At 40.8% G+C, this 14,356-nt stretch overlaps 1 protein-coding gene across 1 annotated transcript in view; it reads right to left on the reverse strand.

The window, feature by feature from the left end:
* Window positions 1-14,356, reverse strand: part of LOC149192354 (uncharacterized) — a 257,294-nt gene that overhangs the window by 156,472 nt on the left and 86,466 nt on the right. The window contains exon 4 of the mRNA XM_089404560.1: window positions 5,329-5,402. Coding sequence (XP_089260686.1) covers window positions 5,329-5,402 — 74 coding nt within the window. The remainder of the gene's footprint in view (window positions 1-5,328; window positions 5,403-14,356) is intronic.

A 14,356-nucleotide genomic window follows, 5' to 3' on the forward strand; every position in this document is an offset into this window, starting at 1 on the left:
ATTGCCTTCCCCTATGTCATCTGATTGAGTTGGAAGTAACTTCTCAACCCATGCTCTCGTTGAGCTCTTGGATGAGCCATCAAAAGCCGGGAGAAACAATCTCCCCATGGTGCATTGCAAATCAGTACCATGTGCATAGCTTCCTCCACCTTGTCCCTTGCTCCTATTGTTACCCTTCAACTAGCAGAAGTCCCTGAAGGTAATAGCCTCTCTAAAGTCGGGCCCATAGGACTGATACTCCCCAAAATAGTCCCCCATGGGCACGTCCTCTTGCCCTTTTGGCCCTCTAGCATCGAATGCTAAAAACGTGGGGATAGTGGATCTTGATGGTGTACTAGGAACGAGTGGTACGTTGGGGCCATGAGCTGCGTGGTATTGCAAAGTGTCGAAGCCTTCACTAAATTGGAATTCCCCTTGAATTACTTTGCCCTTGTTGCTGTTGCAAGTTTGTTGCCTCAATTCCTCAATACCCTTAGACAAATCCTAAACAACCTTTAGAAGGTGTTGGCCAAACTCCTCCTCTTTACTCATTTTGTCTCCCTCATTATCCCCCATGTTTAGCCTTTCAACCTCCAGTTCAACTATCACTGGATCTAAGGTAACTTGCAACTGCCTTTCTCTGCTCCTGTCCTTCTACCTCCGGTAAGTCGCGTTTTGTTGATCTTTTGGTGTCATAGATTAATACTACTCCCATCGGCTAAGCCTCCAAAATACCTACGTGGGCCCAGCTCTTATTCCCCACACCAATTTCGCTCCAACGGGAGCGTATTCCTCATGTGGGTCGTAATTCTCATGAGGTGACCCCCACGCTCCACTAAGGTCGCAAAATTTCCTCCAACTCTAATATTTGGGTGTGCTCTAAGCCAAAATCATATGTGGGACCTCTAAACCCACATTTCCTAAGTGCAACCGTGCATCATAGCAAAATGGCCAAAATTGATATTTCACTTAGCAAAATGCTAAGTGGGAATATCACATTTTGACCATCGTCTTGTTCCCTCACCCTTAAATGGGGCAGTTAATCTTTCATCCTAGTCCAGTGGAACCTCCCTTAATGGCCCAATGGATACAGGAGGGGCGCTACCTATGAAACCTCAATTGAGATAGAGTTGTCCCATTTATCCCTATTCCATACTTACCACTTTCCATCTCACATTACAAGCCATATATTCAACCTCCCTTCTTCGGGTTCAACTCACCATTGCTTCTCTAAGGTTTGACACCATACATCCTCATACCTGGATACGGCCAAGAACTTGGCCCTCAGAGGTTGATGTATACTACTCCCACAAGCTGAGCCTCCAAAATGCCTATGTGGGCCCAACTCTTATTCCCCACACCAATTTCGCTCCAACGGGAGCGTATTCCTCATGTGGGTCGTAATTCCCATGAGGTGACCCCCACGCTCCACTAATGCCGCAAAATTTCCTCCAGCTCTAATGTTTGGGTGTGCTCTAAGCCAAAAATCATATGTGGGACCTCTAAACCCACATTTCCTAAGTGCAACAGTGCATCATAGCAAAATGGCCAAAATTGATATTTCACTTAGCAAAATGCTAAGTGGGAATATCACGTTTTGATCGTGGTCTTGTTCCCTCACCCTTAAATGGGACGGTTAATCTTTCATCCTAGTCCAATGGAACCTCCCTTAATGGCCCGATGGATACATGAGGGGCGCTACCTATGAAACCTCGATTGAGACAGAGTTGCCCCATCTATCCCTATTCCATACTTACCACTTTCCATCTCACATTACAAGCCATATATTCAACCTCCCTTCTTCGGGTTCAACTCACCATTACTTCTCTAAGATTTGACACCATACATCCTCATACCTGGATATGGCCAAGAACTTGGCCCTGGGAGGTTGATGTAGCTAAAAGAACAAGAAAAGTATATGATGGCCACAAGCAAAAACAAAAGAAGATAAAAATACAAAAGATGGTTGGGACATGCACATTAGAATGTGGGCAAAAGCCTAGCATGAGCTCTACCGCACCCATTATGGCCATCACCCAACTCCTAAGCACATGTTGTTCTTCGTATTATGGGAAGGAACCCTTGCATATCCCAACCCCTGGTGGGCAATGAGTTGCCTCACCATTAAGGGGGTAATAATTCTTATATGTCATACAAAGAAAGCTCTAACCCTTTGAGCTATGAGTAGTAATACAAAGAAAAATCAAGAAAAAGTAAAAGGAGAACAATAGGGGTGGAAAAACAAAAGCCAAGTTGGTAACTCATGCATCCACAATCGCTCGCTCCCACATCTAATCGCTCAAGGTGAGGAGCCCATATAGCGCATCCCTTTGCATGCTAGGTCCAAGTGCATCACCCCATAAAAGTCATCAATGTAGGGCGAAGTGTTGGAATGCTATGGGTCAAAGGGACCAGCTATATTCACATGACACCTCTTCACTATAAAATCCCAAAATTCACTATTGGAAGTTTGTGCAAACCATCCTACTACATGGAGACTATCCTCGTCATTTTCTCCACTTTCATATTAATGATAGATCTCCCTAAGGACAAGTCATTCTCATTTACTTCATGACATCGTTCTTCAAGTAGGATGTGTTATTTAGTCATCCTTCTATTAAATTGGTCTTCCACATTCATTATAAGACATTGATATGTTGACCTCCTTCACCATAAGCCATTTTCATGATGACTTTCTAGTAGGTCATCCATCCATGTGTAGGCCTTCCTTGCAATAGAGATCTTATTACTTTTATCCTCATGTGTCTTCATAGGATACCCTTCATCCTAACCAAATGTTTCTTCATTACGTACACTAGCACTTTGATTGTCCCTTTAATCGTTCATTTTGCCTATATTGCTCTACAAGATTTCTTCATCACCATCTTTGTCCATGCCTATTTGGAAACATGTTGGTGCAAACACCACTTCAGCTTCTATTTGCCAATGTAGCTTCTAAATTTACTTCACCTTCAAAGCACTTCTCAAGTAATAGTACCCAATCCATCAACTTAACATGTTCTCCCAAAGTTCACATGTAGGATTCCTCACAACTATTTGTTTCCTTAGATTAATGATGACACTTTAACATTTTGTCATAGAGCCAATGTATCATTCCCCCTAGTTATAAATGGCTTGGACTCTCCTCAACCGTGGGTATCCTAACAAAGTTGAAGATGAAAAAACAAAATCAATTGTGAACCTTTGTCCTACCATATAGACTTTAAGTGAAATCACAATGTGTCCTACAGTCTAATATTGTAAACTTGAATGTAATAAATGCTAAAAATTCACTTCAATCATAAAAACTTCTTGTATCATGCTATCAAGATTCAAAACATAATATGACTAAGCCCATAGTTACTAAATTAGGCTTGTCCTATCTTTGAAGGGATCCATGATCATTTTGGACTCAAATAGAGAAAGAAAGAAAAAAAGATAGACTACTCTTTAATAGGATAACGCTAGGCTTGACACAGATGCAAGCCAAATGCAACTTTATCCGCATATGATGCAGTATTACTATCTCTCATGTGAATTTCTCAATTCTCTTCCTAGCCTCCCCCTTTGGCGGGTCGACGGATTCCCTTGTGACCAGCTTCGCATTGTCAAACCATACATTGCTTCAAATGTCCTCAAAGCACCAGAGGGACCAACTCCAAACAATTATAGAGCAAGGTGACCCTGACCCATTCGATTACCTCCCAGTGCCATAGGAGTGGGCAGAGATCTATTCAGAGTTTCTTTCTTTCGACCTCAAATTCTAGGAGCATCCCTCGCTCCTACATCCTACCTAGGATGTACAGTTGAACCCACACTAGTTCTAGGGGACATTGACAATGAGCCAATCCCCAGTTCACCTTCCTTGCCATCGGTCATCAAATTCGGGAGCCCTTGAAATCTTTAGCTTCATTGCCAGATCAAACTATCTTACTCATTCTTTCTTGATAGTTTACTGGTTATCTTGTATTTTTCCACAGTTTTTTATGTGTGTTGCAATAGCACTACCAATGTTGCACGAAGTGGGGATGCGGAAGCGTCATTTTCCAAAAATCTAGGAAGCAAAGCATCTGCGGAAGCGTCTGCTATATATATATATATATATATATATATATATATATATATATATGCATTTATACTCAAAAAAAACATCCCAAACAGGCGGAAGTGTCCAGGAAGCATCCAAAACAGGGGGAAGCACACTTCCGAATTTTGGAAGCGCGCTTCCGGGGACGCTTCCTGGACGCATCCACACGAGACGCGCTTCAGGCCTTGGAACTGGGGAGGGCTTCCTGCAACATTGAGCACTACCATTTTCTAGGACCTGTGCTTGAACTCCCACATCATATTCATACTTTTTGTAATCTGACCTAATTTTGTGGTCATTTGTTGGACATTAATAAATTATCTCATCTTATTTAACGAATTATCTTCTTCTTTGAGTAAATCTCTTGAAGAAATACTCTGGGATTATTGGACAGTATGCTCCCCCTTTAACAAGATGTTAGTCAAATGTAATCTCTATTACCTTATCTCTAGTATTATCGTTCTCTTCTTTCACCTCAACGCTAAGAAGAACATTGCCTTTTTAGTATCTTCCCATTCCCATATTATCAATCTAAACATAACATAAACTAAATTATTATATTATTGCCATAACTATAATTTATAATAATGAATATGTGAATCTAGTTTAATGTTGTTTACGCAAATTAAAACGAAAAAAGGAACCCAGTGATAACAATATATACACGCAACAAAAATATAGAAGGAAAATAGGTAAGTGAATAGATAAGTAAAGATGAGATAAGTTTATTAATCTCGACAAATGACCAAGGAATCGAGGTACAATCAAGATTAGAGAATTTGTTAGCAATACTACCAAATTAGGAATGTAACAGTGTAACCTAAACCTTCAAAAAATATTGAGGAAAATGTCAAATGTCATTAACAGGGTAGAGTAACTCTTCCATTTTCAGTTACACTAGGTAAATAATTCAACCAATAAAGCTTCGAAGAAGAGGGACACATTCAACAAACTTCTCTTTTCAACTGATGAAAATATTCCTCATTTAACTCACCAACGTTTATGTTATTCTAGTGCATTCAGAGATTGAAGACCAAGTACAATGAAAAATAAATTTAATAGTTAAAAGCTTTACAGTAATAAGACAACATAAAAAGAAAACTCTAGCATACCCATGTTCTAAGAATACAACAATTCAATATCCAACAATATTCAAATCTTTATCCATGAAATAAGGCATCCACAATACTTATGAAAGATAAATGCATATGTGGTGTAATGACATATGCAAACAAAGAAGATGATTATGAAAAAGTAACCACCGGGTGTGAAGCTCCAGGATTTGTGACTACAATGGAAGGCGATGCTGAAGAAGCGCTTTTTGGATACAATGCACCTGCAGCAAAATAGTTGACTTTGAGACTGAAAAAAAGAGATTATGGAAATAAATAAAGTCATATATTGATTATAACTAATTATAGAGTTGAAAGCACAGCCAGATGCATAATATAATTAATCAAGATCTGAAAGGGAAAACCAAACATATTTGCAAAGTATCCTATTATAAAATGGGTTGTTGCTACAGAAGCTTATAAGAAGACAGTTCCCTCTGGAATCTGGAGTACCAAAAGGGACATATTGGGGGAAGATTTGATGGATGAAGAAATCTGCAAGCCCTTAACCAAGTGCAAAATAAGAAATCTCCAGGGCTGAATGGAATTCTATGTGAATTTCAAAGCCAAAAGTTGATCAAAATGATTCCTAAAAGTACATATAGGGGTTACATTAGTGCCTGGAGGACAATTACACTCGTGAATGTGTACTACAAGGTTTTACCAAAAAGTATTTTCATGCAAATTCTAAAAAATGCATTATGGATTTTGTTTGTTCATAGGCAACAGGTTTGTTAAAAGGCTGCTTTATCCCGGATGCTATTCTTATGGCATGGTAGAGCATGGAATCAGCTAAGGAGATGGGTCAAGAGATTATCTTGCTTAAGATTGATTTCACAGAGCTTATAGCAGAGTTGGTATGACATTCATTGTCAATATGTTCTCCTATCTAGGTTTGGCAGCCAATTTGTAGCAATGGTAAAGATACTATTCTTTAATGTCTCAGCCTTTGTGTTAGTGAATGGCTTACTCCCAGATAAAACTGTTTTGCATTAATCCTTTCGATAGGAGTGCCCTCTAGCCCCTTACATGTATGTGCTATCTATGGATGTACTGGGTTACCTTTTTGATGATGACAGAGTGTAGGGGCAAGTGAGAGGGATTTACCATACCAGGAAGGGAAGTACTAAACATTAATACTGGAATTTGTTCTTGCGAATTCCTGCGTTAAAGACAGTTTATGTCTATGAGGCTACACTTTGGTACCATAATTAGCGATGAGGGCAAATTTCATCATCAGACTTATTCAGATTGAAATCAGATACACCACAATCTGTTAATTTTAGGTATGTTCTATGCTAGAGCAATTTATTTTAATTTTCACAGTTAGCTCAATATCTTTTCCAAATTAGCACACATCAACATTAAAGTAAACTGCAAATAGAACATAAATATAAATCGCAGAAGACAAGCCAAGACAAGAGGACACAAGATGTGGCGTTAGCCAGGGACAAACCCCAATGTGGGGAAACCCTTGATCAATTCTTCTTATATGTTCTTCAATAGTTCAGCAGAGAGAGAGAGAGATAGTACATTTACAATAGAAGTCAACACTTTGACTTATCTAGATAAGAGCACAAATCATCTCTAAGAAGATGATACATGAGATCAGTTAAAGACATGTTGCTTCAACTAATTCTCCAAGGTGACTCCTTCACCTATCGTTGTGCTGCATTTCGTCATCATGTTGCACTTCACCGCGCTGCACCATGTTGCACCCATCATCACTATGTTGCATCTCATCACGCTTCATTAATCATGACTGTACCCATCATTGTACTGCATTATGTGCCATTGTTGCACCATGTTGCCATCCTGACCTATGTGTTGGTTGCACCTTGCTTCCTTGTTTCCCTAGCATGCTTGTTGTCCTTAGCATGCTTGTTGTTGCATGCTAGTTGTCCCTTGCATGCTAGCTGTAACATTGCATGCTTGGTGTATTTGCTACTAAGTACCATACAACTGTCCCAATGTTAGTTAGTTGTCCCTTGCATGCTGCTCTCCTTCGGAGACAGATGCTCCAGCTATTTCGGCAGTTCCCGACAATTCCGACTTTTCCGGCTTTTCTGGTAGTTCTAGCTTTTCCGGCTTTTCCGACCTTTTGAGCAATGTAGAGCTTATTCTCCCATGACTGCATTTAGATCTAGGGCATGTTATCTAGGGCAACGTATACCCTAGCGCACTCCCTCTAGCTCTCATCTTCATCAAAACCAAAACAAGATGAAGTGAGATCACAAGAGTGAGTGTGTGTGTGACAAATGACTTCAAGTCCTCTTCTATTTATACTAAAACGTAGAGGTTGAATAGACATGACTGTTGGGCTTCTGAGCCTACATATGTTGCTGACCAACTTGACAATTTGTCCATAATCAAAATAAATTCATATCTTCATAAATACTTATCGGAATCAGATGATCTTTAGATCAATCCTACACCTCTCGATGAGAAAGATCCAAGAAAAATATCAACTGCATAAATAAGATGACCCGCATGGAGTTTGGCCCTAGTTGCCAATTTTAACACTCCCTCTCAACTAGGGAGAACTCCATCCGCTGATCCATATGCCTGACTGTCCTATCTCTGCCATCAGTGCCCTGCATTGCTCTGCTCTGCTGAACCATGAAGAAGACGAATTGATCAAGAATGTATCATACCATTCTCTACTGGCCCGAAGTCAGTTTCATCTGAAGAGAGTGTGTCACATCACTCTTACTAACCCGAAGTCAATTTTATTGATCCCAGATCAATATCACAAGAGAGTGTCTCAAACCACTTATACTGATCCCAGATCAATATAACAAGAGACTGTCTCAAACCACCCATATTGATCCCAAATCAATGGAGGTCATCATAGCATAGGGAGTACGGTAGATACAACGATGCGTCCATCGATAGAACTACGATGGTCCCTATACTCATTTCCCAACTCATTGATCAGATGAGAGGTACTTCACATGAGTCCTACACTGTATGGGTAGGATGCCTCGACAGGAGAACGAATCATCCTATCCACAGGAGAACAAATCATCCTATCAGTGGATGCCACGGAGAACGAATCATCCTAGCCCACAGGAGAACGAATCATCTTGTTCCACAGTCGCCACGGAGAACGAATCATCCTGGCCCACAGGAGAACGAATCATCTTGTTCCACAGTCGCCACGAAGAACGAATCATCCTGGCCCACAGGAGAACGAATCATCCTGTTCCATAGCACACCACCAGGGGAGGGTGAGTCGCCCTGTGGTCGTATGTTGCTTCAATAAGTACCCCAAGCCCCCCAGAGCTCAATGCATGCAACATGCAGGTCCCTTAAAAGAAGGTCTCTCAACGACTCCAAGTCGTTCGGGAAAGTTACAGAGTTGACCTTTCCCCGGGGCTTTGACAAAAAATGTCTACAACCTGTACAGCAGTCTCAATGTGATGGAGCATCCTCGCTCATCGACTTACCATATCCCAGATAAGGCAGTATCTGATGTCTATCTGTTGGAGCAATCATCGAATACGGGATTCCTCAATAATCGAATCCCACCTCTAGTTTTCACAGAGAATCACAGTGGTATTCATCATGTGTACAAACAGCTCACTTAAGAGCTTCTGAACCATGCAGCTTAAGACGAGATCATACTCGTAGCTGTGTATTCAGTCTCAGGGGTGCTTATAGCAACCGACTTCTGCTTCCTACTCATCCATGATATCGAAGTAGAATCCAAAGAGAACCAGCACTAAGAAGTGCTCTAGTGATCCTCCACACTGCATGCCCACTCAGCATTCGAATAATCATGCAGTTTCATATTTCCGGCAGTGTATCTCAATCCATGAGAGATTGTGCCCCGAAGATATCTCAAAAGATTCTTGGCACCAATCCAGTGAGGCTCAACCAAATATGAACTCACCATGCTAACTGCAAAACATATGTCCGGATGGAAGTTCACCAAGAACATCAACGCGAATGAGTTTATGAAACTCAGAGGCATTTCCCAAATCTGGTCCGACATCACTACCATATAACTTCTGAAAGTTAATATCCTCGAGGGAGTCACAGGCTTGCAATTTATCATTCCACATTCGGAATCCAACTCCCTCTTACTTCTGCAAATGATAGGGTCTGCACCTGTCAGAAATAGGTTGTCCTCATAAGGTCCCGGTATGGGAGGTCTATCATCCACAACCTTTGGGTATTGGTTTGGATTGATTTCACTCCTAGTGAATCTCAGCTTCATCTGACAGCGATCAATCCTCTCATACTATGCCCGGGGAGTTTTTCTTCAAGCCATAGAGGGCTTTCTTCCACCTGTATACATGAGATTCCTGATCATGAATCTCAAACTCTTTGGGTTGTTCCAAACCTATGGACCTGCTACATGAGGGGAATGGTCCCCTTGTAAGATTTTCCTTTGGTACATCTCAGACATGTACTTTCATGCTCTTTTTGAATTCAGGCATCCCTATTGCCATCTGACTCATAGACCTTCGATGTTATGTGTCAATGGACATGGTCCACAGTGGACTTCCTGCAATTTGATACAACCCTAAACTCAAAAACATCTTTGAAAATTCTATTTTCAAACACGTACCTTTCCATCGATGAGTGCCACCCTGAAACCTTTGACTTCCATTGCTGAAATGGACACCAGGTTCTTCTTGCGATCAGGTACATAAAAGAGATTCTATAAATGAATTGAGTTACCCTCATTCAATTGAGGGATAACATTCCCTACACCCTTTCCAAGATAGGTGGCATCGGCTCCAAGTATAATCCCACGATTGTTTCCATCTCTACCAAATTAGAGAGTGCACCCATCTATCCAATGAAGTGCCTTGAAGCACTACAATCAATAAGCCAGATTCCCAAAGAATCTGAAGGAGAGGGCCAATACAAGATAACGCTTCTTTATCTTATTAGAAACAACATTTGATTCTTCATACCTAGGGTTCCTTGCTTTCTATGAAGAGTCGGCCATTTCCTTGATGACCTACATTACCTGTCATTCCTTTGATCATTGAAGATGTCCCGGGAAGGATTGTTATCATCATCAAGTGATGTGTCCCTGCCATTCGGACACTCCTTCACATAATGGCCAAACTAGTTATCTGCCTTTCCTTCCACCCTCAGATCCGGTCTTCCAACGAAGTGATCTTTAGGTAGGCCATATTCCGCTACGCCATTCTAATAATATTCTTTGGTTCGACTTCACCCTTGGTGAATTTGAAGAAGGATGAGGAATCCACTGATCCTTTTGTCCTTTCCCAACTGTCTTCGGTGATTGCTCTTTCACTCTGGCTTGGGCCTTGTCTTCACCTCAACTCTGATACAATGTTAATTTTAGGTATGTTCTATGCTAGAGCAATTTATTTCAATTTTCACAGTTAGCTCAATATCTTTTCCAGATTAGCAATCACATCAACATTAAAGTAAACTACAGATAGAACATAAATATAAATCGCAAAAGACAAGCCAAGACAAGAGGACACAAGATGTGGGGCTAGCCAGGGACAAACCCCAATGTGGGGAAACCCTTGATCAATTCTTCTTATATGTTCTTCAATAATTCAGCACAGAGAGAGAGAGATAGTACATTTACAACAGAAATCAACACTTTGACTTATCTAGATAAGAGCATAGATCATCTCTAAGAAGATGATACATGAGATCAGTTGAAGACATGTTGCTTCAATTAATTCTCCAAGGTGACTCCTTCACCTATCGTTGTGTTGCATTTCATCATCATGTTGCACCTCACCGCACTGCACCCATCAACACTATGTTGCATCTCATCACGCTTCATTAATCATGACTGTACCCATCACTGTACTGCATTATGTGCCATTGCTGCACCATGTTGCCATCCTGACCTGTGTTGGCTACACCTTGCTTGCTTGTTGTCCCTTGCATGCTTGTTGTCCCTAGCATGCTTGTTGTTGCATGCTAGTTGTCCCTTGCATGCTAGCTATAACATTACATGCTTGGTGTATTTGCTGCTAAGTACCATACAACTGTCCCAATGTTAGTTCGTTGTCCCTTGCATGTTGCTCTCCTTCGAAGACAGATGCTCCAGCTGTTTCGGCAATTCCGACTTTTTCGACAATTCCAGCTTTTCCGGCATTTTCGGCTTTTCCGACATTTCTGGCTTTTCCGGCATTTCCGACTTTTCTGGCAGTTCCGACTGTTCCAGCTTTTCCGGCTTTTCCGTTTTTTCCGGCAGTTCCGATAGTTCCAACTTTTCCGACTTTTCTAGCAGTTCCAGCGTTTCCAGCAGTTCTGGCTTTTCTGACAATTCCGGCTTTTCAGGTTTTCTAGCAATTCCGGCTTGTCCGGCAGTTCCGGCTTTTCCGGCAGTTCCAGCTTTTCTGACCTTTTGAGCAATGTAGAGCTTATTCTCCCATGACTGCATTTAGATCTAGGGCAGCGTATACCCTAGGTCACTCCCTCTAGCTCTCATCTTCATCAAACCCAAAACAGGATGAAGTGAGATCACAAGAATGAGTGTGTGTGTGACAAATGACTTCAAGTCCTCTTGTATTTATACTAAAACGTAGAGGTTGAATAGACATGACTGTTGGGCTTCTGAGCCTACATAAGTTGCTGGCCGACTTGACAATTTGTCCATAATCAAAATAAATTCATATCTTCATAAATACTTATCGGAATAGGATGATCTTTAGATCAATCCTACACCTCTCGATGAGAGGGATCCAAGAAAAATATCAGCTGCCATAAAAAAGATGACCCACATGGAATTTGGCCCTAGTTGCCAATTTTAACACAATCCAATCCACTTTTGCAGGAATTCCAAAGATTTCTATTGCAAAGGGGATATCACCCTTTGTTCTAAGCACTGATTGGAGTTTGCTTGCTTCACAAGCAAGAACTGAATGGTTCGAAAATATATCATCACTAGACTAACAGGTTGACCTTTGACTAGTCGATGTGACCTATATGGTTGTTATGATGAACAACTAGAAGTTGTTGAGTTATAGGTTAAAAGAAAATAGTAAGACTTTATCAGTTGAGAGTAGTTGTGATAGTTAGTTGGCTGCCATGTATATAGATTCATCCTCAGCTATAAAAGGAGGAGGGTAGTAGACAAAGCACTAGTTACTATTGAGTCTTCATTCTTTTCTATTCAGTCCACTTAACTATTTGATGTTGGTTCTTTGGTCATGTAATCACATGATTGTATCGATATTTGAATAGTAGGAATGAAAGAAGTCTTGAGCATCACTGGAATGAAGCCCTTCAAGCTCTTAGACTAGGGCTCTTCTGTCAGATCTGTACTTATATACAACCTTGTAAATGAAGAATACTCTTTTGGTGGCTAAATGTATCAGCTTCATGTATGTCACCTATCAATTCTCTCATTTCTCTGACTCCAGTGTTCCAACAGCATAAGGCAAAAATTTGATTTAAGAGAATAATTAATCAGCTGTTTTAAGGTATTTATCTGCTGATTTAGAACATTCAAGTTGCAGATTTGAAAGTTTCTGTAACAAACCTTAAGTACTTTGCAGCAGAATTACAAGGTCTAGGGGTTGAGTTCACATATTTAATGGTAAATCAAAGCTGGACTACCTGTTGTAAGGGTTTACGATGCAATTTCTCAGCTTACTTCCATTCTATAGCAAGTTTTGTTGGGGATTCCCACATTAGGTCAAAGGAGTAGTGACCTAAAATTGAGGGAAAAGGTGTTAAGACTTGTTACTGCCTGCAAATGCAAGACTCATTTTTGCATTGCCAAGGCATTCTTCTAAACTGTGCTGTGATGAGAATATGAGCTTTGGTAGCTCGGTACAAGTCATGAATGTTAACATAGTCATGTACATCGAGGTTGGGAAAGATAGAGACTTGCATGTTTTGCTTTTTCTATCACATGCTATTGTGGGCATGTCATTTGAGGCATATTCTATGGTTGAGTTCACATATTTGAAGGCGGTGTTGCACGTGTGGCAGTACTTCATGTTTTGGGGTGCCTTCTAAATATGATGACGCATTTTCTTACTTTGAAGTTTGAACTGTACTTTGAGGCATTTCACGCTATTGAAGCGTTTAAGAGAGTGCCATGCATTGCATGAACACACTTGGCATATTTTTGTTATCCCAAGGGAAAGGTGGAATCACATCTTGAAGAGCGCTCCATTGACTTGGTCCTTTATTGTTATTTTAATGTACATCATTGAGCCTATAAGCCCTATATCCTTCATCTCAAACTCCCTTGCAAGGTTTTCCTTGCAATCCTGGATCACGATGTCTGCTCTAGTCAATATAAAGTCATCAACACAGAGCACTAGAATGGGCAAAAGCCCTCCAAACGTGATTTCATATAGGTTGGCATCTGCCTCACTCTTAGTGAAGCCCAATCCTTGAAGGTAGCTCTCAATACGAGTGTACCGTGCTCTCAGACCCTACTTGAGCCCATAAAGAGCTCTCTTCAGCCTGCACACATGTGTCTCTGCTGAACTTTTCAAACCCCTCTAGTTGCTCCATATAAATCTCCTCCTCAACAACCTCGTTGAGGAATGTTGTCTTCACGTCCATCTAATGGATCTTCCACCCCATTTGTGCTGCAAGTGCCAGAATAATTTTGATGGATGAATACCGTGCTACTGGGGCAAACGTCTCATCATAGTCTATGCCCTCAACCTGCAAGAAGCCCCTGGCCACAAACTTGGCCTTGTACTTCTCCACACTCCCATCTGCTTCATGCTTCAACTTGTACACCCAATGCAATCCTACTACTGATTTTCCCTCTGGTAGTGGCACAATCTCCCAAACATCATTCTTCATGATTCAGGAATATCCTCCACCATGGCATCCTACCAAACCTACTGAGAAGTTTCCTCCTCATAACAAGAAGGCTTTGTGTCCAACAACTCTACCCAGTGTCATATATCCCATGTACCTTTGTGGTTGCTTGCTCTACTTGAACATAGAGCTAGGAGCTGTTGGAAAATGTAACTAGGTTCGACCTTGATTAATGTATTTGAGTCACCTTGTAATATACTTACCACAAGAATAAAGAAAATATTTTTTTATTATTATTATTGTGACTTATTAAAGCATGGGTTTCATTCTTGGGTCACCATGTTTTAGGTCAAAGTCCCCATTGAGGACTTCTAAGATTTATTCTGAGTCAATAGAGTCATTGTACTTTTAAAGAGACCCTTCTTGGGCTTTTGGA

This window comes from Pinus tabuliformis, chromosome 2_2 (genome assembly GCF_031772625.1).
Source record: "Pinus tabuliformis cultivar Carrire ecotype Pingquan chromosome 2_2, CPIR1, whole genome shotgun sequence".
In the NCBI taxonomy this organism is placed as follows: Eukaryota; Viridiplantae; Streptophyta; class Pinopsida; order Pinales; family Pinaceae; genus Pinus; species Pinus tabuliformis.